The 26,221-nt window shown below is 41.3% G+C and overlaps 1 protein-coding gene across 1 annotated transcript in view; it reads left to right on the top strand.

Annotated features, from left to right (window-relative positions):
• Positions 1-26,221, top strand: part of GALNT14 (polypeptide N-acetylgalactosaminyltransferase 14) — a 327,705-nt gene that overhangs the window by 247,732 nt on the left and 53,752 nt on the right. Inside the window, exons 5-8 of the mRNA XM_036750878.1 lie at positions 1,222-1,287; positions 1,458-1,579; positions 19,142-19,229; positions 20,213-20,297. Of these exons, the coding sequence (XP_036606773.1) occupies positions 1,222-1,287; positions 1,458-1,579; positions 19,142-19,229; positions 20,213-20,297 (361 nt within the window). The remainder of the gene's footprint in view (positions 1-1,221; positions 1,288-1,457; positions 1,580-19,141; positions 19,230-20,212; positions 20,298-26,221) is intronic.

Genomic DNA, 26,221 nt, shown 5'->3' with positions numbered 1-26,221 from the left:
AACAGAGGGAAGGCACTGTAATTATGAGGAGTTGGGGAAGGCTTCCAGTAAAGGGTGAGATTTTAGCTGGGATTTTAAGGAAGCCAGAGGGAGAGATGAGGAGGGAGAGTTCCAGGCATGTAGAACACCCAGAGAAAATGCCCAGAGATAAGAAGTGGAGTGTCTTGTTTGTGGAACATCCAGGAGGCCAGTGTGATTGGGTCAACGAGTCCCTGTCCTCAGGGAATGTAATATTCTAATGAAGAAGATACCATGTAAATAACTACATCCATATAAGATATTCAAGGGGTTCTAAAATTCTACATGCACTTCTAAACCATTTTAGCCAGGAAATTCACAACTAAGACTTTTGGGTCACCCTTTATACAGAATAGGTGGAAGGTAATCTCAGAGGGGAAGGCACTAGCAGCAGTGGAACCAGGAAACACCTACCACATTGGTGGGCATTGAGCTGAGTCTTGTAGGAAGCCAATGATCCAAGTGCAGAGGTGATCTCAGTCATTCTCCTACTCCCAGATGGCCTTTGCCAGACACACCCAGGTGTGATAGGAATCTCTTGGACGCTGTGATCTACATAGAGATCTACATAGAGAAGGAGGCTCCATAGTTTTCCTGTGTGGCCAAGTTATGGCTTCACTGCAGCCTTAGTAGAGTTTTAGCAAAAGGTGTCAGGGTACACTAGTTCAGGCTAGGAAACCAAAAATACTCCCCATTTAAACTTCATTGATTCAGGATTTTTTTTTTAAATTCCCGGCCTTGTCATTTTTTTTGATACAGGGAACTTCTACCTAGGAAATTCACTCTATTAGGCAGATGAGCAACTTGTCATAGGTGTTTAGTCTTAGAGCACTGAAAGGTTAAATTTGCCCAGGGTCCCACAGCCAGTGAGGCGGAACTTGAACCCACGTCTTTCTGGTTCTACTTTCAGCTCTTTATCTCCTAGGATAGGCCACTTCTGAGCCACTTTTCCTAAAGACAGTGATCAGGATTCAGCCCATAGGCGTTCAGCTTCTTCCTCCCCTGTTTTCTAGCAATTCCAAGCCAAGAGCAGGAAGTCATCAGAATTGAGTAGTGTCAGGGAAATTGGAAACAGATGAGGGGGCTGGGCTTCCAGGAAGGCTCACCTGCTCCTCATATCCCCTCCCCCCCACAGTACAAAGGTTGCCCCCGGAGCAGGGAGGCCAGGATGCTCACTTATCATCCCATTTTATCTTTTGCAAGCTGACGATTGCCAACTGCTGAGCAAGCTACCCAAGGTGAAATGCTTACGGAACGAACAGCGAGAAGGTAAGAGCAAAACAGCTTCCCAAGGGGGACTCCCTGGGACAGGGGGCAAAGGGACGGTGATGCAGGGAGCAGGGAGGTTGGCTGCTCTGTCACAGCCCTAAAGATTTCCAGAGGGACTAGGGACTAGTCCCAAGGGGGTACTTGCATGGCCATTTGTCCTCGTTCTACAGGGCTGATCCGTTCTCGGATCCGGGGAGCAGACCTAGCCCAGGCCAGCATCCTGACTTTTCTTGACAGCCACTGTGAGGTAAACAAAGACTGGCTTCTGCCCCTCCTGCATAGGATCAAAGAGGTGAGTAGAGCCCAGGAGTTGCCTTCAGCTACTTCCCTGAATCCTAGGCACTTTTCTTATACTAGGTGGGGGCCTAAGGAGGCTAGTTGGTACAAAATGCTGTTTAGGCTTCAGGAGTAAGGGCAAGATATAGTTTCTGTGAAACATTTGGGATAGGGAGATAGGGCTGATCCAGTGATATGTTGGTAAATGTTTAACACCTGGCTCTCCAAAAAAAAATTAATGCCACACACATTTTAAAGCTTAATCTGCATCATTAAAATTATATCCACCACTTTCTTTAGTTTGGACTACAGGTCAGCAAACTATAGCCCATAGGCCAAATGCTAACCACTGCATGCTTTTGCATAGCCCAAGAGCTAAGAATGGTTTTCACATGTTTAAATGTAAACTTTTTTTACATGTTTAAGCATAATGTAAAATATTTAAATATAATTTTTTTGAAAAGTATTTTTAAATAAAGGGTTTCACCCTAGCCAGCAGTGAGCCAGATTTGGCCCATTGGCTATTATATCAGAGGTGTAAATGCTCAAGATAAAATTTTAACAACTGGCTCTGATAAACTGGCATACCCATAGGTTGACCACTTTTGTGTCACAGTTTAGCCATATGTGGGGAGCACCCATCCTACCTTCATCAGGGATAGAAAGTAATTGAGCTGGCCAGACCTGAGGATATAAACGTTTTTTACCTGTGCTTTAGAGGAGAGAGTACTGGTCTTGGTGTCAGGCAGTCTTGGGTTTAAATTGGGACAAGTCATTTATGTCTCCGAGCCTTAGTTTTCTCAGTGGATGATAATGCCTGAATTACCTGCCCCACAGGATTGTCATGAGGGTCAAATAAGAAAATGCCTGTAAAGTGATTTCTAAACCCATTACTATTATTGATTTATTATTTTAATTGTGTCCTATTCTTTGTGACCCTATTTTGGGGTTTTATTAGCAAAGCACTAGAGATGAGGAAACTGAGGCAAACAGAGTTAAGTGACTTGCCCAGGGTCACACAGCTAGTAAGGTCCTATTTGATGTCTTCCTGTCTCCAAGCTGAGAGTTCCATCCACTGTGCCACCTAGCTGCCACAATTATTGACACAACAGAAAAAAAAAACCATTGTCTCTGTAGAGAGAGGATTAAGATCAAGTCTTTCTTCTGGTATTAACTACCTTGGGCAAATCATTTAAACTACCTGGTCCTCAGTCTCCACATTTGGAAAAGGGAATTGGACCACATCGCTCCTGACGTCCCTTTCAGCTCTAGACCTCTGATTGATTCTGTGATGATTATTATTTATCTGTTGTTCCCCTCCACCACAAAGTAGAGCCATGTGCCATTGTCAGCCAGCATCTGGGGACAAGATGGACCAAACTAGATGTTAGGAGATCTGGCCCATTATTTTTTTCATCCAATGAAAAACTCTTCATGACTCAATTTCCTCCTTTGAGAAAACATAACAACAACGAAACAGTAATAACAGACACTTAGAGTCGTAAGTATGGTGATGTCTCTAGCACACAGTCAGGAGCAGGACTTGGGAGTCTGAGTCTCCACCTATCCAGTATTTCATTTCTCTCCTTTGGGCTGTGGCCAGAATTGAGAGCACTTTGTTTTCCTGTTACTTGACCCTTACTATCCCAAAAGGGTAAAAATCAGTCAGTCAGTCAATAAGCATTTATCAAGCACCTTCCATAGCTCTTGGGATACGAAAAGAGGCAAAAGGTAGTCCCTCCCCTCAAGGAGCTTACAATCTAATGGTGAAGAGAGGCACACATTCTTCTCAGAAAAGAAAAGGTTCAATGGGTATAAAAATAGCAGGGATTCTGGTTGCCATTATTTATTCTCTGAGCAAACCATTAGAGGGAGTTAGTAAATGCATAGGTGTGATAAGCAGTCTACGAACCTTTCTCCTGAGGTTCGTCCATTAGGCATCCTCATGCACCAAAGCAGAGGGCCAGAGAAGAAGGAGTAGAGCTAGTAGCTAGCTAGATATGCAAGGCTGAGTGAGGAGACCAAAAAAGCAGCCTAGGTGTCTTAGGAAGCTGAAGCCTCAGAGTCAGGTTGACCTGGGTTCAAGTCTTACCTTAGACTCGTATTGGCCGGCAAGTCATGTATCCATCCAGGTCCCCAGGGCTATTCTCTAAGGCTGTAAGTGGGAGAAGCATTGTGTGTCTGTAGTGGCAGAGATGCTCTATAACAAAGAAATCACAGACCCAGACCAAAAAAAGGTGTGGGAGAGAGGGACAGGCTGAGGAAACAAAGAATACCAAAGGATTGTAGCAGCATGTCAAGTCAAGGTAGGGCAGGAAAAGCCTGTTCAGAAGCTCTCTCCCTTATCAACCTCATTGCTAGAAGGGAATTTCCCAGCCTTCCCTGGGGTGGGTACCCTGGCTCTCGTGTCAGGGTGCCTGTATGGCTGATGTTGTATCTGGCCCCTCTGTGGATAGAGACATGCTCCCTCTGCAGTGACTGAGCTTAACACAGCCAACAATTTGTTCTCATTGAATAATTTTAAATTTTAATTATCAAACACAGTACGTGCGCTTACAGAAGAATCAATGTTAATCAGATGACATGAATGTAGACTCCTAGAATACAAAGTGATGAAGTGGGGAGATGTTTTTCATGGGGAATTTTCCTTTCTAGCTGAGCCTTTGAAGGGGCTATGCTTTGCCACCAGCTTCCTGTCAGCCCAGAGATCCCCAGTCATATCCAAGAGGTCTCTCTCTACCTCCTTGGTGCCGTGTAATGACAGTAGATACTGTAGGGGTCCTGCTTCTGAAATCAGTGAAGAGATTACAGTTTTAGAGGATGAGAGAAACCTAGTCCTGATAATGAGAGTGGAACAGTTTGACCTGGAAAAACCAGGACAGCATAGGGCGTGACACCAGGCATATTCTACTCAGGTCAGATCAATATGAGGGGGAACGCTAGTGGTTATTCACCAGGGCCAGGCCAGGATGGATAGTAACATTAGGACAAAACAGTTTGTGTGTCACTAACAGATATTTCATTAGCAGGTCTCACTAGGGATGTGAACATCACCAATATTATGGGAAGGATGGACATCGTTAATAGTATGATTCAGGGTTATTTCATTGTGGTGAACAGGTCATTCAAGGGCTAGAAATGAGGAAACATCTAAGTCCTAAGTCTGGTATTCAAGGTCTTTCACAGTCTTGCATAGACAAGGATGTTGTTTGTCCTCCATTCTCAAAGAGGACCGTGACATCAGGAAGGAGATGTCATGACTTGCAAGTGAAGTGGATTTAAGTGAGGGAGGGCTGTGCAAAGTCACCAGCCTCACTTTCTCCTCCAGAGCCATCTGGGTCCAGTTGCAAGATGTAGATCAGGACAACTGGAGATGGTCCCTGCATAGGCAGGGTGATATAAATGAAGAACCACTGGACTAGGAAAGAGTAATCACTCTATCAATTTGCATAAAATATCTACTTGTTTATAAAAATCAATAATGAATTTGTTTATGAATAATTTGCTGGTTTATAAAAATGCAACATTTGGACAGGATGGTCTCAAATTTAAGCTTTGTAAATCTGTGTCTATCGCAGGTTCTCACATACCCCTCTGACCTTACCTTTTTTTCAAAGAAAGGTTAAAGGAATTAGGACTAATTAACCAACAAGAGAAATGAATGGATGAGGTTGATTAGAATTTGTATGTGTTAGCGTTTATTGTGCAGGAGATGGAGACAAACTGTTCCCCATCTGGAATGATCAGCCAGCAAAAAAAAAAAAAAAAAAGAAAAAGAAAAAGAAGAGGATTTGGAACTTGACCTTAGGGCTCATGTTTAGTTTTGAGAGAGAAATTTACTGAGTCTAAATCAAATTCACATTGCAAAGGAGATCATAAAGCCTGTTTCCGGTCTCTCTGAAGCCCTTTGGATAGTAGGCTTTGAGCTGGAAGGGACTTTAGGGAAAATTGAGCCCAACCCTTTTGTTTTAGAGATGAAGAAGTTGAGGCCTGGAGAGGGAACATGACAGGCCAGGTTTAGACCTCTCACCAGCTCCTGACATCAGGACCAGCGTTCTACCCAATGAGCTGCACTACCTCTCAATAAACCAGCCTGCTAGGCTTAGCCATTCATCTACAAGGAAAGGAGCACCTCTATAATGCAAGAGGATGAATTCCAACAGCATACATTTGTTGTCAGAAATTTTACCAGAGGTAGAAACAATGTAAGATAAAAATCTAGGGGGCAGTGAGGTGCTGCAGTGGGTAGAGTACCAGCCTAGAGTCGGGAAGACCTGAGTTCAAGTTTGGCCTCAGACACTTACTAGCTGTGGGTATAGTCACTTAACTGCTATTTGTCTCAATTTCTAATCTGTAAAATGGGGAGACAATGAAGGAGAAAATGGCAAAACCACTCCATTTGATTTGCCAAGAAAAGTCCATGGACTTTGTCCATGGGGTCATGTAGAATTGGATATGACTGAACAACTGAAGACTCCTTACCTTCTTACCATGTCTGATTAAATATATCTCCTTGAAAGCAAGGATTATTTCTTCCTTTCTTCCTCCCATCTTCTCTCCCTCCCCCCTTCTTTCCTCCCTTTCTTTTCTTCCCTCCCTCCCTCCTTTCTCTCTCTCTCTCTCTCTCTCTCTCTCTCTCTCTCTCTCTCTCTCTCTGTTTTTCTCCCTCTCTCTCTCTCTCTCTGTTTTTCTCCCTCTCTCTCTCTCTCTCTGTTTTTCTCCCTCTCTCTCTCTCTCTCTGTTTTTCTCCCTCTCTCTCTGTCTCCCTCCCTCTCTCTCTCTGTCTCCCTCCCTCTCTCTCTCTGTCTCCCTCCCTCTCTCTCTGTCTCCCTCCCTCTCTCTCTGTCTCCCTCCCTCTCTCTCTGTCTCCCTCCCTCTCTCTCTGTCTCTCTCTCTCTCTGTCTTTCTCTCTCTTTCTTTCTCTCTCTTTCTTCTTGGTTTCCCCAGTGCTTAGCATAGTACCTGGCTTGTCAATTGACTGATTGAATGATTGATTTTTCAACAGGGCCCTCTCTCCCTCCCTCCTCTTTGACTGTTCCCACTATCCAAAGAGAAGGATATGTACCCACATAGCTTTAGGCCTGGAGGGCTCCTACTGCTCCTAGGGGGTCTTTCAATTAAAACTTTGAGAGTTCTCATCCCATGGTTGGATCTGGTTCTTGGCCTAAATTCAAGAAGCCTAGAAATGAACCTTCTGCTAGTCTCACCTTAGCCAGACCTCTCTGTAGATAGACCAGCTTTGTGGAAAGGTCCCGTGTTTTCAGAGAAGATTCTTTCCTGCTCAATGTTTCTGAGTCTGTCCTAGGTTTCCTCTCTGGTGAAACCTCTTATTCCTTTTTCCTTCAAGAAGACTATCTCACAGGTTCCCAGACCCAGATATGTAAGGAACCAATCTATCAGCACTTCATTTCTCCTTAAGGCAGACGAACCCTTCAGCTCTATCACACCTAAGCCTGAGACAGAGTAATTACTCAGATCCAAACTACTCCTTCCCTCTGTGAATTCAGCAATTATGAAGACAGCCAGGAATCCTAGCATTGGATCCATTCCATCCACATTGCTCTTCTGATGTCTTTCTTTTTGTCTCTTCTAGATTGCAGGGCTCTTGCTAAAGCTTTCATTGCAAAGAGATTAGCCGAGCAGACCAAATGCTGGCTGGCTGGCACTGTCCCTCCCAGGGTAATTCGTGGCTAGACCCAGTCCCCTAAAAACCAAAAAGAGCATGTGATGGTACTTCTCAAGTCTGTCATTTCAGAGATTAGAGTATTGTGTGTATGTGTATGTGTCTATATATGTGCACATACATATAAGTCTTGTCTTGGGACAAAAAGTAACTTAATCTTTTTCAGTTATGTCTGATTCTTCATGACCCCATTTTGTGGCAAATATGCAGGAGTGGTTTGCCAGTTCCTGTTTCAACTTATTTTACAGATGAGGAAACTGAGGCAAACAGCTGGAAAGTGTCTGAAGCCAAATTTGAACTCAGGTCTTCCTGAATCCAGGCCTGGCACTCTATCCGCTGCTCCACCTAGCTGCCCACATTTGATCTTGTAAGTGAGAGTAAAAATTAAGAATTGTAACCAGAGTTTGGGGTTTTCAAAAACAAAGAGATAAGAGGACCAGATGAAGCTATCAAAAGCTATTCCCAGACTGGTGATTCAAACATTGAAAAATTCCTTTGTTTCCCTATCTCTCCCTTTCAATTGCATGCTATTTCTTGAAACAAGTGACAACCTTTATATATCTACTTCCTTTTTCCTCCTCATTTTCCTCTTTTTTTGTGGGATTGGGATGGAAGGAGGCACAGTTTGGAGGAAGGAGAGATTGTTAGCTGTTGGCAACATCGTGAAAGCCATGATTCTTGAGTTGGGCCTTGAAAGAGTTAGGATTTTGGTAGCGGAAAAAGGGAGGACATTCTAGGCGGAGAAAGCAGGATTGTCAGAGACAGAGAAACAAGAAATCAACATACGTTTGGGATCAACAATCCAATTTTTCCCAAACTTAGGGGATACATGAGCTGGGATTATAGAGGACTCCCAATGAAGAAACTCTCTCCATAAATGTAGATGGGCACCTTCTTTGCACCTTAGAGAGTTTCCTAGGCTATTCAGAGGTGTAATGGCAAGTAAAGTGGGACTTCTTGTCTTTTGTTTTGAAGTGCTTCTCAGCACCAAGGCAATCAAGTGCCTTTGAGTCTTGAGTTTGAATCAAGCAAGTAAAGTGAGACTTTTTGTTGTCTTTTGTTCCCAGCTTTCACAGAGTCCAGCTCCTTCAGCTCATTCCTTTACTAGGGAGGAATAAGACAAATCCTTCCATCCTGGGATATTCATCTCTTCCTCTGAAATTTCTCTGCCTCTAAATAAAGATTTTATACCCTGCAATCTCATCCTTGTCACCAAATGTATCAGTAAGGCAAGATTCTTGACCTTGAGGATAACCATGAACATGCCCGTATGGTTTGGAATCACAAAGTATGAAAAACTCTCTAGGTAGAAGACAGAGGAAGTATAACATTTATTTAGACACCAGAGGATCAGATCCCAAGACCGATAACTGCAATTCAATATAGCAGTAATTATATTCCAAAATCAGTAAGCCCACCTCAATGTAGCAACAAGAAAATTATACCACAGTATTATAGCAAGGAACCAAGACATCTTGTAGACTTCCTCCCTCCTGGGGCCTCCCCATAAACACTTACAAATCCTAACTGTCTGCTTGCTTGCATTCTCTACCCCACCCCCCAGTTCTCTGGTCTCTGAAGCTCCCTTGTTTCCACTCCAAGTCTCAGCTCTGCACTCTTTTCTCAGCTCTGTCGTCTCCAAGTTCTTAGTTCTCTTGTGCTGGATTCTGGATTCCTACTTCTGACTTCTGAATTCTCAGTTTTCAATGACTACCTTCTGGGTGTATATACTCTTTTTAAGGCCCAAGGGCTTCATGCCCAATCAGGCAAAAGGGTATGGGCCTGAGGCTTAGTGCCAAATAAGTAAAGGGATTAGGCCTGCCTATAAACAAACCTCTAATCAAGCTTCCCTTAATTGGCCCTACCTGAGGTCTATTGAGTAGGTGGGAAAGGTCTTTAATCACTGACTGGCATCACAAGAGGTTAAATGACTTGTCCAGGGTCACAGCCATATGTGTCAAAGACAGGACTTCAAGCCCAGTCTTTCTGACTCTAAGGTCAGATCTTTATCCACTCTGACACACTGGTTGTTTTATTGCTATGAGAGGTCATGTGAAAAAATGCCCAGAAAAACATGTTGGAGCTATAGTAGATGGCCTTTAGTTTTGACTGAATTTAGCAGGTAACAGGGAAGCATTGAAGGATGTTGAGCCATGTAGTGATTGATTTGGAGTCAGAGGAACTGGGTTTGTATTATGGTTCTACTCACTTCTTCCTCCGATACTGAGGACAAATCATTTAAATATCCCTGGGTTTTAGTTTTCTCACCTATACAATGAGAGGGTAGGACTGTCTTATGATCCCATGATTGGCATGGACTCTGAGGGACAACTTAGCCTGTTGGCTCTACATAATGTGTGCGTGTGTGTGTGTGTGTGTGTGTGTGTGTGTGTGTGAGAGAGAGAGAGAGAGAGAGAGAGAGAGAGAGAGTTTGTGTGTTTGTGTGTTTGTGCACACACCCACACCTGTGGAGGTAGCACTAAACGTGTTTCCAAATTCAGCAATGACCACAGTGGATGATATATGGATGATACACACACACACACACACACACACACACACACACACACTTGAGAGAAAGGAGCATCATGTCAAAAATGAGTATTCCTTTTCATTTAGGCCCATTCTGGATTTCAAAGTCACTCAGTAACTAGGTTCTGCCAGAATGAATGACTAGTGAGAACCTAAGGAGCAAATTAAGTGTTTGGTCTAAAAATTAGGGGTTCCGTGACTCTGTATCTTAAAGCAAGAAGACAGCTTAATTTGGGGAGAGATGGATTGGTCCAATAAAATGACTTTGAGTAGAGGAAAAGGTCCCTTTCTGTGAGATGAAAAGTGACCCAGAGGCATAAAGCAGCCTGTCTTTGGTGATTAATTTAAGGGATTCTGGGTCCTGCCGGTCCTTTTTGCTTCAACTTATCTTTCATTCAATCAAAAAACATTTATTCAGCACCTATAAAGTGCTAACTCTTGTGCTGGGTGCTGGGGTACACAGACAAAAACCACGTATTCCCTGTCCTCAGGGAATTTATATTCTCTTAGGAGATAACATGTATGCAGATAAGTAAATACAACACCCATACAAAAGACACACAAAGTTAATTCCTGGGGGTGCGAGATATATTAGGAACTAGGGGATCAAGATAGTCTTCTTACAAGAGACAGCACTTGAGTTAAGCTTTGAAGGAAGCTAGAGATTCTAAGGTTCAGGTACAGAAGGATATTCCACACACGGGGTGGAGGAGAGGGCTCCTGTACAAAGATGGGAGATGCAATGTTGTAGACAGGGCAGAGTGATTAGGTCCGTTTGGCAGGAAGACAGAGTTTGTGAAGGGGAGTAATGTTCAGTAATCCTGGAAAATTAGACTGGAGCCAAATTGTGAAGGGTTTTAAATGCCCAACAGAGAAACAGAGGAGTTTGTATTTTGTCTTGGAGAAAAGAATGAGCTTCTTGACATGGTCAGGGCTGAACAGATTTTATTATTAAGTAGATTATTTTGAAAACCTCATTTATTCTCTCTACCATTGTCCTTCCAACTAAATAATAAAAAAAGGAAAAGACAAGCCATCATAACAAACCTGCATAGTCCAGAGATACAAATTCCCCAGTTGGCCATGTCTAAAAGTGTAGGTCTCCTTATGCATTGTAAGTCCATCACCTCTCTGGCAGGGGGTAAGCAACATGTTTCATTCTCACTCCTCTGAAATTACGACTTAGCATTATGTTGATCAGAGCTGCAAAGTCTTTCAAGGTTGTTTCTCTTCATAGCCTCATTGACGTTATGGGAATTTTTCTCTGGGTTCTGCTCTCTTCTCTCTGTATCAATTCAAGGAAGACTTCCAGGCTTTCTCTAAAATTGTCCACTTCATCATTTCTTACAGGGCAAGAACAGTCTTTATCATATTCACGTGCCACCCTTTGTTTAGCCCTTCCTCTTAGGCTTAGTTTCTAGTTTGGGCTGTTATGGAAAAAAAGATGCTGCTATATTTTTGTATCTATAAGTCCTTTTCTTTTTCCCAGAACTACAGAGGGTAGGACTTTTTCTGTCTCCCTCTCTGTCCCTGAGGCAGTGTAATTCATATGCAGAAAACTAATTCATCATCAATGTGCTCCCAGTTATATAGTAACCAAGCAGAAGCTTTTCTCTATCCTGAAAGTCAGCACAAAAACAAGCCACAACAGAGCCAGGAACACCAGGGGAGAAGCTCTGCTCTTCACATATCCCCTTTTTCATCCCAGGCTAGGCTAAGCAGCTCCCAATGAAAACTGTGCCAGGTTTAGAGTTAAGAGAACCCAAACTCAAATCCTATCTCTGCCATTTACTCCTTGAGTTACCTTTGGCAAGTCACTTAACCCCTCTGTGCCTCAGTTTCTTCACTTGTAAAATAAGATTAGCCTAGATGACCTTGATGGGGCCTTCTAGTTCAAATCTCTAGACCTATGAGCCCCTAGAAACATAGGAGCTGGCCAGCACCTGAGCAGTGGAATGCTCCACTTTATTACTGGGGAAAGAAAGGCATGTGTGTTGATATTGATAATCTTGGGAGAAGACAGATATACATGGAAGCCATAGGGTTCACAAATAATGGCAAAGCTGAGATTCAAACTCAGATCCTCAGAGTTTGTCCCCTTTTCCTTCTCTTTCCTTCCATTCTCTGCTCTGCTTAGTTCCCTCCCAGTTCCCGTATTTAACACTATTAAAAGGCTGGCCACCCTAGCTATTGAGAGTGCCAGCTACCTACAAACTCTGCATGAATTGGCTGTTACTGTTCTGTGCAGTTTATGAAGGCACCAGTTAGAAATGCCTGGGGCGATGTTATTGTGAGAATCTGCTCACCTCTCACCTGATGTCAGGATCCCACGGACTCTACAACAAGTAATCTCAAGAGAAGGAGGAAAGGATGATGTCTGGTATTGAGGACGTACTTGTCAGTGACCTTGTGACACAGGAGAAAGGAAGTAAATAAGCAGTGCAGTACCTATATGATGTATAGGGAATTGATCAATGAAAATAGGTTTTAAAAAGAAATATACAGAAGATGAAAAGGAGGGCAGGTAATGGACAATGGATACAATGGTATGGTTGGGAACAGAAGTACCAAAGCTCAGGAAGAAAAACCACGGGGGTGGGGTTGGAAGGGGTTGTTGTTGTTTTAAAGCATTATTAGGGGAACAAAAGAATAGTACCCTTGCTGAGGGCAGATAGGATCTTGAAAACAGATGGTAGGATTATAGATTCAGGGCTCAAAGGGACCTCAGAGATCATCCAGTTAGGCCCCCTTCATTTTAGAAATGAGTAAACGAGGTCCAAAGAGATATTAAGCGACTTGTCTGAGATCATGCTGAAAGTAAGTAGCAATGTTAGGAGGCAAACCCAGTCCCACTTCTTCTGACTCCAGTTCCACTTTTTCCCACTGTATCACATTGCTTTGTAGGCGAGAAACAGCAGAGCTGCTCAATTCATACTTTCCTTCTGTTTTCTCTGCAAGGATAATGATCTTTGGACTCTAAGGGACAAAACAAAAATAGCTAATAGGCAACTGATACTCATATTAAGTAGGAAGGCAGTAAGAAAGCACCCAGCTTCCCCACATTAGTTCAATTCATCAGACCCAGATGAATGACTTCCTATGGTACTAAAACAACTCACAGATAGGAGCCCCAAGTCACCGTCTAGGATCTCTGAAAAGTCTTGGACAGTGGGGAGTTGTAATGTAGGACTGGAGCATGGCCAGCACTGACCCAATAATGAAACAAAGGGAATAGAAATCTTCAAACTATGGGCCAATGAGATGGACTTCCCTTCTTGTCAAAATACTAGAGCGTTTATTAAAGGGATGGCTATTGAGCATGTAGAAAAGGAAGTAGTGATCAGAGACCTTTATTGGGGACAGGTTACTCTGGATTAACCTATTTTCCTTTGTTGGGAGTTGGTAGACTGGTAGATGCCAGGACTGCTGTAGATATAGAACCATTAGGATTGTAAGAGGACATCAAATCATTCTAACTATCATTTTTCTGATGAGCATATAGAGACCCAGTTTAGGCGGCTTTACCAAACATCACGTAGACATTAACCATCTGAGGTGAGATTTGAGCCCAGGGCTTCCTGACTCTGGGGCAATCATTTTCCATTCCTCCACAGTGCTTCCAGAGTTTGGCTGTAGTTTGTTTAGAGCATAGGAATGTATTTAACACCATATCTCATTCTCTCCTTCTTGAATTTTTTTTTACAACAGCGTACCTACTTCTCATTTATTTATCTACCTACCTGTTGTGTTCCTCCCAGTGAAATGTAAATTCTTTGAAGAAAAGAGCTATCACTATCTCTAGCACCTAATTTAGTGCCTTACAAATAGAAGGTATTTAATAAATGTTTATTGAATTAAATTGAGTTATGGAAAAATGGAGAGATATGAGTGAGACAAGAGTATAATTATTAAAGGTGGGTGCAGAATTGATTGAATGTGAAGAACAAAGAATCTACCAAGGAGTCAGCAGTTTATTCATAATCTGTTAATAGCTTGATATCAACTTCAAAGGAGGTCATTAGTGGAGAATCTCATGGGTCTATGTTTGTTCCTGTGCTATTTAACATTTTTTATCAGTGACTTGGACAAAGGCAAGGTGGTACGATAGGAAGAGACTGGACCTGTGTTCAAATCCTGCTTTTGATGCTTACTACCTGGGTGACAATGGAAAACGACTTAACTCCCCCTGGGCCTCAGTTTCCTCATCTTTAAGATGAATGGACTAGACAAGATGACCCCTAAGGTCTTTTCCAGTTCAAACTCCACAATCCTAAAGTCCTGGATGTTTTGCCTATAAAATTTTAAGGTGACAAAGCTGCCAGGGATAGCTAAATTACTGGATGACAGTCATGATTGATTGAAAAAAAATCTCGACAAGCTAGAACATTAGGCCAAAGTTAATGAGCCAAAATTCAGAAGGGGTAAATGTCAAGTTGTGTACTGAAGTTCAAAAAAATCAGCTTCACACATATGGGGGGATCATTTACCACGTATTCTGAGAAAGGTCCAGAGTTTTACTGGACTTATATTATTAGCATACTGTAGCAACCAAAAAAGCTAATAAAAGAAGGAGATAACTTTATTATACTTTGCTCTGCTCACACCAAATCTCAAATATGATGTTATGTTCTTGGTAACACATTTTGGGGAGAACATTAGCAAACTAATGGTTATACAAAGGATAATTGAGATTGTAAAGGGCCTAAATATGCCATATAATAATTATTTATCCTGGAGAAGACTAAAAGGGGGAATAATAGCTTTTGTCAAAATATATGAAGCATTGTGATATAGAAAAAGCAATAGATTTGTTCTTTTTAGTTCTAATTTTAGGTGTGACATAAGGAAAAACTTCTTAATGCCTTTACCAAGCTTATAAGAATGGCTGCTTCAGGAGACATTGAAGGTCTTCAAGAAAAGACTGGATAGCCACTTGTGGATTAAAATTTTTTTTAAATAGTATTTTTTTCCCTAGTTACATGTCAAGAAAATTTTTAGCATTCATTCTTATGAGATTTCGGTTCTAAATTTTTCTCCTTTCCTCCTTTCCCTCCCCTCTTCTGAAAATGTAGGTAGTTTCTTATAGTTTATGCCTGTGCTATCATATAAAATATTTCCTTGTTAGTCATGATTGTGAAAGAAGGAACAGATCAAAAGGGAAAAATGAGAAAGGATAAAGTAAGTAAAAAAAATAAACTGTACTTTGATCTGCATTCAGAGTCCATCAGTTCTCTATCTGGACATGGATAGCATTTTCCTCTTTAAGTCCTTTGTACTTGTCTTGGATCATTGTGTTGCTGAGAAGAGCTGAGTCATTCATAATTGATCATCACACAATGTTGCTGATACTGGGTACAATGTTTTTCTGGTTCTGCTAATTTCAATTTGCATCTGTTTGTACAAGTCTTTCCAGGTTTTTCTGAAATCTGCCTGTTCATCATTTCTTATTGCACAATAGTATTCCATTACATATACTACAGCTTGTTCAGCCATTCCCCCAAATGATAGGTATCCCCTCAGTTTCCAATATTTTACCACCATGTAAAGGGCTGCTATAAATATTTTTGCACAAGTAGGACCTTTCCCCTTTTTTATAATCTCTTTGGGATACAGACCTAATAGTGGCATTGCTGGATCAAAAGGTATGCTCAGTTTGGTTGCCCATTGGGCATAGTTCCAAGTTGCTCTCCAGAATGGTTGGATCACTTCACAACTTCACTAATAATGCGTTAGTGTCCTAATTTTCCCACATTCCCTCCAACAGCCAACATTTTCCTTTTTTGTCATATTAGTCAATCTGATAGGTGTGGGTTGGTACCTCAGAGTTGTTTTAATTTGCAGTTCTCCAATCAAAAGTGATTTAAATCACTTCTTCATATGCCTATAGATAGCTTTGATTTCTTCATCTGAAAACTGCTTGTTCATATCCTTTGACCATTTATCAATTGGGGAATGGCATGTATTCTCATAAATTTGAGAAATGAGGCCTTTATCGGAGACATTTGCTGTAAAGATTGTTTCCCAGTTTTCTGTTTTCCTTCTAATCTTTGTTGCATTGGTTTTGTTTGTACAAAAGCTTTTTAATTTAATGTAATAAAAATTATCTACTTTACATTTTGAAATTTTCTTGATCTCTTGCTTGGTCATGAATTCTTCCCCCTCCCCATATATCTGACAGGTAGACTATTCCTTGCTCTTCGCATTTGCTTATGGTGTCACTCTTTATGTCCAAATCATGCCAAAGGTGTGTCATAGCTAACTTTTCTAATATTCTATCTACCTCTTTAGTCTCTTTCTTGTTTATTTTTTGGTTAGATTTATTGAGTTCTGAAAGCAGACAGTTGAGGTCCCCTACTAGTATAGTTTTGCTGTCTATTTCTTCCTGTAACTCACTTAACTACTTCTTTAAGAATTTGGATACTATACCACTTGGTGCATATCTGTCCAGTATTGATATTGCTTCATTGTTTATGGTATCTTTTAGCAAGATTTAGTTTCCTTCTTTATCTCTTTTCATTAGTTCTGTTTTGGCTTTTACTTTGTCTGAGATCAGGATTGCTACCTCTGCTTTTTTTTTAACTTCAGCTGAAGCAGAATAGATTACCTTTACTCTGTGTGAGTCTCTCTTCTTCAAGTGTGTTTCTTGTAAACAATATATTGTAGGATTCCGGTTTTTGATCCGCTCTGCTATCCACTTCTGTTTTATGAAAGAGTTCATCCCATTGACATTCACAGTTATGATTACTACCTGTGTATTTCCCTCCATCCTATTCTTCTCCTGTTTTTCCTCTCTCTCCTTTCATTTTTTCCCTCCTCACCATTGTTTTGTTTCTGTCTACCACCTCCCCTGATCTTTCTTCCCTTCTGTCAGTCCCCACCCCCATTTACTTAATCTTGTCCCCTCCTACTTCCCTGTCAGGTAAGATAGATGTCCATATTCAAATGATTGCATATATGATTCCTTCTTTGAGGCAATACTGATGAGAGTAAGGTTCAAGTGATGCTCATTGTTCACCCTCCCATCTTCCCTTCCACTGTTTTTACCTGTTTGTGCTTCTCTTGGGTATTAATGTTGGAGTTCAGATTTTTGGCTGAGTTCTAGTCTTCTTATGAAAGCTTGAAATCTTTCTATTTCATTGAGTGATCATTTTTTCCTTTGATGTATTATGCTTAATTTTGCTGGGTAAGGGATTCTTGGTTGTAGTCCTAGACTCTTCGTTGTAATCCTAGCTCCTTTGCCTTCCAGAATATCATGTTCAATGGCCTCTGGTCCTTTACTGTTGCAGCTGCCAAGTCCTGTGTAATCCTGACTGTGACTTCCCAGTATCTGAACTGTTCCTTTCTCACCACTTGTAGTATTTTTTACTTGACCTGATAGTTCTGAAATTTGGCTATAATGTTCCTTGGAGTTTTTATTTTGGGATCTCTTTCCTAAGATGTTCAGTGGATTTTTTTCAATGCCTGTTTGGCCCTCTGGTTCCAGGACATCAGGGCAGTGTTCCTTGATAATTCCTTTCAAGATACTGTGCAAGTCCATTTTTTGATTATGGCTTTCAGGTAGTCCACTGATTCTGATATTGTCTCTCCTGGTTCTTTTTTCCCATGAGGTACTTTAAATTTTCCCCCATTTTTTCATTCTTCTGAATTTGTTTGATTAATTCTTGATATCTCATAGAGTCATTCATTTCCACTGGCCCAATTCTAACTTTTAAGGTATGTTTTCCTCAGTTAGCTTTTGTACTTTCTTTTCCATTTGGCCAATTGTGTTCTTTAAGGAGCTGTTTTCTTCAGTGGATTTTCAAATCTCCTTTTCTATCTGGCCGATTCTACTTTTTAAGCAGTTTTCCAAGCTGTTGACTCTTTTTTCATAATTCTCTTGCATCACTCTCATTTCTTTTCCCATTTTTTCTTCTACCTCTCTTTTATGATCTTTAAGCTCCTTTTTGAGCTCTTCCATGAGTTCTTTCTGGGCTTGAGACCACTTCCCATTTTTCTTTGGAGTTTTGCCCGTAGGTGTTTTGACATCATTGTCTTCTTCTGAGTTTGTGTCTTGGTCTTCACTGTCATCATAATAACTTTTTATGGTCAGATACTTTTTTGGTTGTTTTTTGCTCATCTCTTTTGGGGGGGTGGTGCCTTTTTCTTTTCTTTTAATTTTGAGCTCTATACGTGGGGTAGAAGGGACACACTGTCTCAGGCCTGTTGTGCTAGTAGCTACAGGTCCTGGCTGTTTACCTGGTGTTGCACTGATGTTGCCCCTAGCCCCTAGAAAATCCTTTGGTCTGGTACTGTGCTGTGGTGGTGGGTTGGGTGTTGGCTGGTGCTGCTAGAGGCCATAGGGGTCTTCAGCTTACTTGGTACTGAGCTGGGGTCCTAGTGGCAATGCTGAGGCCCAGTAGAGTGTTTCCGCATTTCCCTGGGTTTACAGTGAAGCACATGGAGGTCTGGCTGCTGGAGGATCCCTGTTTGCCTGGAGCTGTATTGAAGCATGTGATGATTCTTGGAGCTGGAGTCTGCCAATTCTCCTGGCCATGCCAAGGCACATGTGGGTCCTGGTGTTGGTGTTTGCCTGCTCCACCATACTAGGGCTCAGGATATCCTGCTGGTTTGCTGAGATGGGGCTTGCTGTTGGCTTGTTGGGATGCTTCCTGCAATGTGCTCCCCTTTTACCTGAGTTAGATGGATCTTTATTGCCGACTTTCCAAGTTTCTTGGGCTAAAAGATTGATTCACCCTGTCTTTTTTCTGGTTCTGCTGTCCCAGGATTTGTTTTGGGGTTCTGTTTCATGGTTGTTTAGAGGTGAATGTGGGACAGTTACAGTGATTTACTGCTTATTCCACCATCTTGGCAGAGTCTAGCCCCCCTCTTGTTGAGTGTATTACAGTTGGCCTCTAAGGTCCCTTCCAACTCTGAGATTATGTGTTTTTCTGACCTTACTGGGTCCTCTGCCCAATATCTCATGCAGCTTGCAGCAGAGACTAGTATACAGTATTTTTCCAGGAATACAAACAATACATGGAAACACATAGAGAAATGCGCAGTAATACCACATCTCTGGAGCTTTACTTCTCCACTGAAGAAGTCTAACCTGGCTCCCCTCATTCTAATATGGTTAGCTCTGCAACCCTGATATAATGGCCGTCCTGTAATAAACATCAGGTCAGTGGTTTTGTGTTTCACTGCTTTTACATACTATCTGAAGGTAGTCTCAAGTTGGAAGATAAAGAGGTGCCTTCATTAGGACTATTGACAGCACCTACTGTCTTCCTGATGCCACAGCTCCATTGACCTACCTCCCTGATTGTGTTCACATAAAGTGATTCAGGCATAAAACAATATAGAGGTATGTGTATTATTTTTCAGGATCCTACACGGGTGGTGTGTCCAGTAATTGACATCATTAACCGGGACACTTTTGCCTACGTGTCTTCGTCCCCGGACATGAGAGGTGGTGAGTGGGGCTGGCTTCTTTTCCCCAGTAAGAAATTTTCTTGTCACCAAAGAATCGATCATAGGAATATATCGTAAGGAAAGAAAGGAAAAAAAGCTATCAATGTCATAACTTGGATGTCCAGCCCTGATTCTGGCCATGGCTTCTGCCCTTTCACCTTAGAATTATAAAGGCGCGGGTGAAGTTTTGAGAACCTCAGTATAACCTAACCAAAGAGAATAGGGGCTGAAGTAAGGATTTCCTGATAATTGGGGTCCTGAGTTTAGTTCCTAAGAACTCTGGCCCAAATATTACTTCTTCCTTAGTAATTATCCAAAACCTATGCTAAGGGAATGGAATAACGGTTGTCTTTTGAGAAAGGCCAAGTTATCTCAGGGTCCCCTGTAATCCATCCCAAACTTTAATATCACTTAATTTCAGAGTTGGGGATCAGGGCTCTGATAGCCCTACCCACAGAAAATGAGGAAAATGCCCCAGCCACGGGGATCTCAGTTGTGTTCATTTTAACATACCATTATGTGACTTATGTATGCATGCGACTCATTGCTTTGACCCTTTTTATTTACTCTTGTTCAAGCACTCTGTCCACAAGATATTTATCCACGTCTGGCTCTTTGTTGCATGGAATCAACCCCGCTTCAAAGAGGGCATGGCTGGTAGGGAAGGCTGTGAACTTGAAATAGTATGACTCTAAAAGAGCAGATAATTTTTCCCATTGCTCAGGCCAAGTGTATACTTCCTTACCAAACCATACAGGTACTACTGGGTGCATTTAAGTGCTTGCAAAGGAAATGCATGAAGAAAGTCAGTGAGGGGATAATATGTTTGTTTCTTATGTATCTCAAGGTTTAAAGGGGGCATATATGTATATGTATATATATATATATAGTATGTAATACACACGTATATCTAACCATATGTGTGTATTTATGTGTGTATATACATGCATACACATACATACATTATTTTTTGCTATGGTTTAGGGTTTGATTGGACACTCCATTTCAAGTGGGAGGAGCTTTCCCTCAGGGAAAAGGCCCTACGTGTGGATCCCATTCAGCCCATCAAGTAAGTAAAAATCTTTACACCTAATATTACTTTTCTTTTAAAAAATCATTCCGAACTTAAGAAATAAAACAAACATTTCCATAATAGAATGGAAAAAAAGATGACTGCACATGAAACTATAACCTAATATTATTGATAAAAGGTAGATATCTCAGGTCTATAGGAAACTAACAGAAAAGTGTTAAATGCCAAAAGGCGTTTGCCAATTATTAAGTGATCAAAGGATATGAATAATTTCAAACAAATTTCAAAATATTAATGACTATATGAAAGAATCCTCCAATTCATTAAGAAGGGAATTATAAATTTTAAAAACTCTGGGGTTTGCCTTGTACTCTAAAAATTTGCAAAAAAATAGAAAAAACTGAGATATGTTGGAGGGACTATGGAAAAACAGGCACACTAATATATTTTTTGATGGGGCTATAAATTGCTGCACTGACTCTGAAAACAATTTGGAACTATACAAGGAAAGTGACTTATCTATCCACATACTTCAATCCAGTGATCTCACTACTGGGCATATGTCCTAAAGGGCTTTAAAGACAAAAAAAAAATCCAAGATTCACAAAATTATTCACAACAGCATTTTCATGATAGCAAAAGACATGAAAGAAAGTGTCCATTGATTGGAAAATGACAGAATAACCTGTAGTATATAAAAATAATAGAACAGTACTATGCGGTAAGAAATTAAAATGAGGAATTTGGAGAAGTACGGGAAGATTTGTATGACGGATAAGGAGAACCAGGAAACCAGAACCAAAAAAATTATGCATCATGACAGCAATGTAAATTGAAAGATCCCTAAAAGGAAGTTGAGTAAGTGAAAAATCAACAATGGTCCCAAAGAAGAGATTGGATTTTTTGAAATCTCTTTCCTGTCATCAGAGTCAAGGCATTACAAGAACAGAGTGCAAGATAAATAGATAGAGATATATAGATAGACAAGGTCATTATATCAATTGACTTTGTATAACTTATAGTATTCTTGTTCTTTTGGCTACCATCCTTGTAGAGTGTGTGATCTCAAGAAAGCCAGGCCAGGGTGATAGACAAAGTACTGCCACTTACGGGCACGGTGCTGGCTACTTAACCTCTCATTTGAGTATCCCCTCAAAAGCAGGGGTGACAAAGCATTCCCTTCCTTAACTGACTTATTAGTGCAAATATTATCATTCCCATTTTAGAGCTGAGAGAACTGAGGCACAGAGAAGTGACTTCAACAAGCATTTATACTATCATATATAAACATATACATATACACACGTATATATGCATATACATTTACACATATATGTATATATAATTACGTATCATATGGTACGTGTCAGGGACTGTGCTAAGCTTTGGAGATACAAAGACAAAAACGAAGCAGTCTCAGCCCCTCATGCAAGCATTTACTTTCTTTTGGGAGAGAGACCATTTATACATACAAGTATTTCCAAAGTGTGCACAAAATATACAATGTAATGTTGGGATGTAGGATACCAGCTACTAGAGGGATCAGAAAAGTCTTTATACCTGAACGGACTTTTGAAGGAAATGAAGGATTAATTCTAAGAGGTGGGAGTGGAAAGGGAACATTTTGCAGGCTTGCCCAAGATTGTACAGTTCCTATGTGGCAGATCCAGGAATCAAGCCCAGTTCTTCTGACTTCTCTTAAGGACATCTACCATCATGACATGTAGACAGGAATCCCACTTTTTCCATTTGCACACTATTTAGGAAGACTGGATGCAACATTGGAAGAATTTTTGAGAATTCATTTAGAACCCCTGAGAATGCCCTGGGACAAGATTAGTCCGCATTTTCTCCTCTGGAGGTCTACTGCTTGTTGATACATACGGGGTATACAGGACAGCCCCTACAAGGGCCTAGAATCTTGTCGCAAAAGAATGTCAGTGATTACCAGGCTATGTCAGTATGGAGTCAAGTAGTGGGAAGGGAAGAATAGAATAATCATAAGCATTGCCCTGAGTGGATAATTATGGTGAAATATGCTATTATTTGCATATGAATATGATACCTTGTCTTTTTTTTTTTAAATCCATGAATTGGAATGGATTTGCACTGACCCATTTGACTTATGATATCAAATCCCTTCAATCCAACCTCCATGTCATAGGATCACAGATTTAGAGATGGGGTAGGGTCACCGAGATTGAGAGAGATTAAGTGATTTGCCCAGGGTCATTCAGCCAGTACAGGGCAGCTAGATGTACCAGGCTTTGAGTCAGGAAGACTCATCTTTGTGAGTTCAAATCTGTCCTGAGACACTAACTACTGTGTTTGCCTCAGTTTCCTCATCCGTAAAATGATCTGGAAAAGGAAATGGCAAACCACTCCAGTATCTTTGCCAAGAAAACCCCAAATGGGGTCACAAAGAGTTGAACATGACTGAAAATAACTCAACAAAAACAATTCAGCCAGTAGGTGACAGAGGCAGGATTTGAATTTAATTCTTCCTGACTCCAAGCCCATTGCCCCGTCCCCTGTGCCACCAGAGGCAGACATTTGCAAAATTGGGATTAGAGGTTTATCCTCATCTAGAGTTAAGTTCATTTAGAATACCCAGGGACTGGTCTTTAGGACTGCAGCATCACAAGCAGAATTTATGATATCTGTGAGGTACACAGCACTCTACAAGCACAGTGAATGTGAAATGTATGGTATTCACTGCCCACTCCATGCTTACATTTTAAAATGTCTGACTGCCTTCAGATGGCATCAGGAAGATACAAATGATAAGATAGTTATCTTTGAGATCTATAAATGAATGCCACCAAGTGTGTGTTTCTCAAAGCAAAGAGTGGGAACTTGCAAGAGGGACCCAATGGATCTATAAAAATGGGTCATGTGGATCAAACAGGAGCCACTAACCCATACATAAGGACTCTTGCAATGCCATATTGACTTAGTTTTATGTCTTACTGCATTTGTAAAAATTTGCATATTTAAAATATGCAATTTAAAATATTGAATAGTTTTAAAATCTATGTCTTATTGTATTTTTATTTATTTTGCTAAATATTTCCAATTACATTTTAATCTGGATCAAGAGGCACTCGGAAGTATTGTGGGCATCATGTTGCCCCCTGGCCTAGTGTTTGACACCCTGGATATAGACCACAACCATCAAGCTCCAGATAGTTAGGGCTGATAGAAACTAAGGGTTAAATCAATGAGATATGAATCAGCCTCTTGTCATTCCATGTTCTCCCTCTTGACATCCCTCCCTTCCAGCCTTTAAATTCTTCAGTGTTGCTGAGAAGAAAACCAAAGCTACAAAACATCTAAGAGCTGCTCGTGGCAGTAAAATATAGCTATTTATGTATATATGTATTTATTCATTTATCTATTTATTATCTATCTCTGTCCTCAATCATTAACTCATTCATTTTTCCCTATCTGTTTCTATCTTTCTCTCCATCTGTCACCCATCTATTGAGGGATGATGGTACGTTGGCCTTTACTATGCTAAGCACAGGGGATATTCTCAATAAATGTATAATTAATCAATCACCGATTGATATGGGCCTTGGGAGTGGTAGACGCTTGTGGGGAGAAGGGAATAGGTGGAAAAAATTTGCAAGCCATCCATCTAGACATTCCATAAGGATGATCATTACAAAATCAAAGACAAACCCAGCAGCCTACCTGCCTGTCCTCTTTAAAGGGCAAATGTTTCTTGCTCTCTCTGTGAAACTGGCCTCTCCCTGGAGTCATTTTACTAATGAGAGAAACAGGGCTCAACAGGAAGGGGTCAGGCTTAGGAAAAACCCAGTCAGTCCCCTCGCAGTCTTGGGATCATGGACATTTAATCAGAGTGTTCCTGAAGTCTAAGACTAGCACTGCTATGTGCCGGGCACTGCGCTAAGTGCTTTTACAATTATCATCGCATTCAATCCTTAAAACAACCCTACAAGGTGGATGATGTTATCATCCCCATCTTACAGTTGAGGAAACTGAAACAAACAGAGGTTAAGTGACTTGCCCAGGGTCTTACAGCTAGTTAGTGACTGAGACTGGATTTGAACTAGGTCTTTCTTGTAGAGCTCTCTCTCTTCTGTGCCATCAACTTCCTCTTGTAGAAATTAGTGGCTTGCCCCAGATCTCTCTCTCTCTCTCTCTCTCTCTCTCTCTCACTCTCTCTCACTCTCTCTCACTCTCTCTCACTCTCTCTCTCACTCTCTCTCTCTCTCTCTCTCTCTCTCTCTCTCTCTCTCACACACACACACACACACACACACACACACACACACACACACACACACATCAAAGGCTGGGTCTGAACTCGGGTCTTCCCAACCCTAGGTACAATATACTATCTACTAGATTAGAAGCTAAGAGACCTGAGTTTTATTCTCACTCACAGTGACTAGTTGGGAGACCTAGAGTGAGTCACTTAGCATCCCTAGGCCTCAGCTGGACATTTATGGGGTTGAACTAGATGAGTTCTGCATCCCCTCCCAACCCTAGTGTTCTCTGATTCTCAGAACAAAGCTTTGGCTACACCCAACAGAAAGCATTTTTTGGTCCCACAGTGCTCTCTGTTCTTCCTCAAGCTTCTCTAACTCCTTGGATTTGGATTCAGAGGACCTAGGTTTGGATCCTAATTCTGCTATAACTAGATGATCTCAGGCAATTTGCAGAAACATGGAATTGCAGAGTTGGAAGGAACCCCAGCTAGTCCATCCACACACCCCTCAAAAGAGTCCCTCCCACTACACACCAGAGAAATAGCCTTTCAGCCTTTGCTTTGAACACCTCCAATGAGGGGAAACCTAGTACCTCCTGGGACAACCCATGGGATAGCTCTGAGTGTGAGGACATTTTCCCTTACATCTACAGTATCCTTCAGATACTTGTCTCCACCGTGTCTCCTCTTCTGCATTTCATATATCCCCAATTCCTTCAAAGGCAGTTGGTGGCACAGTGGCTAGAACACTGGGCCTGGAATCAGAAAGACCTGAGTTCAAATGTGGTCTCAGACACTCACTACCCTGGGCAAGTCACTGTTAGTTTTTTCAACTATAAACTGGAGATAATGAGAGCAGCCACCTCGCAGGGTTGTTGTGAGGACCAAATGACACAATATTTGTAAGACACTTAGGATGGTGCCTGACATAGAGAAGGTGCTTCATAAATGCTGCTTTCCTTCCTTCCTTCCTTCAACCAGCCATCACATAAACATATTCAAGGCCCATTTACATCCTAATTTCCCTGCCCTGGACTCTCCTCAGATTGTCAGCATCCTAAAAGTTTATTCACCTATTGGAGCTTCAGCTTCCTCATTTGTAAACCGGAATTGGACTAGATTGTTTTTCTGACTCTAATTCCCATGATCCTTCCTCCTGCCCTCATGGTTCTTCCATCCCCACTATCAGGCAGTTAAGAAATAAATAATATTAATAATGATAGCTAACATTTACATAATACTTACTATCTGCCAGGCATCATGCTAAACCCCTTACAATTATTTCAATGAACCAGAATAAAAGAGAGAGCTTTATGAAGATCCTGTTTTCCATTAATGATCAGTTGATAAAGCAGCTTTCCTAAGCCTTTTATTTTCTTCTCCTTTAAGTGACCAGGCATTGTATCCTTTTACTGATATAGTTTCTAAGAGAGTCTTCCAAGCCAGGATCCTTCTGAGAGAATGTGTAGATTTTCTCCAAGTGCTAAGTGCATCTCTGTTTGGAAACCTGCAGTCAGTGCCATGAGCCCTGGGCCTTAGGGGAGAGGCATACTGACGGGGGGTAGTCTGGGTAGTCTGCCAACTGAGACCCAGGAAATTTATGTGCAACAGCACAATGCCCAGGCAGTTTCACATGTTGAGGTGCATGTCCTTGTTCCAGGTAAAATGGAAATTTATTGGTCCTTCTGCAAAAGGACAGAGGACATGGCCTTGGTCTGTGGTT

Source organism: Trichosurus vulpecula, chromosome 3, assembly GCF_011100635.1.
Source record: "Trichosurus vulpecula isolate mTriVul1 chromosome 3, mTriVul1.pri, whole genome shotgun sequence".
Classification (NCBI taxonomy): Eukaryota; Metazoa; Chordata; class Mammalia; order Diprotodontia; family Phalangeridae; genus Trichosurus; species Trichosurus vulpecula.
This window is presented reverse-complemented; position numbering and strand designations above follow the sequence as displayed.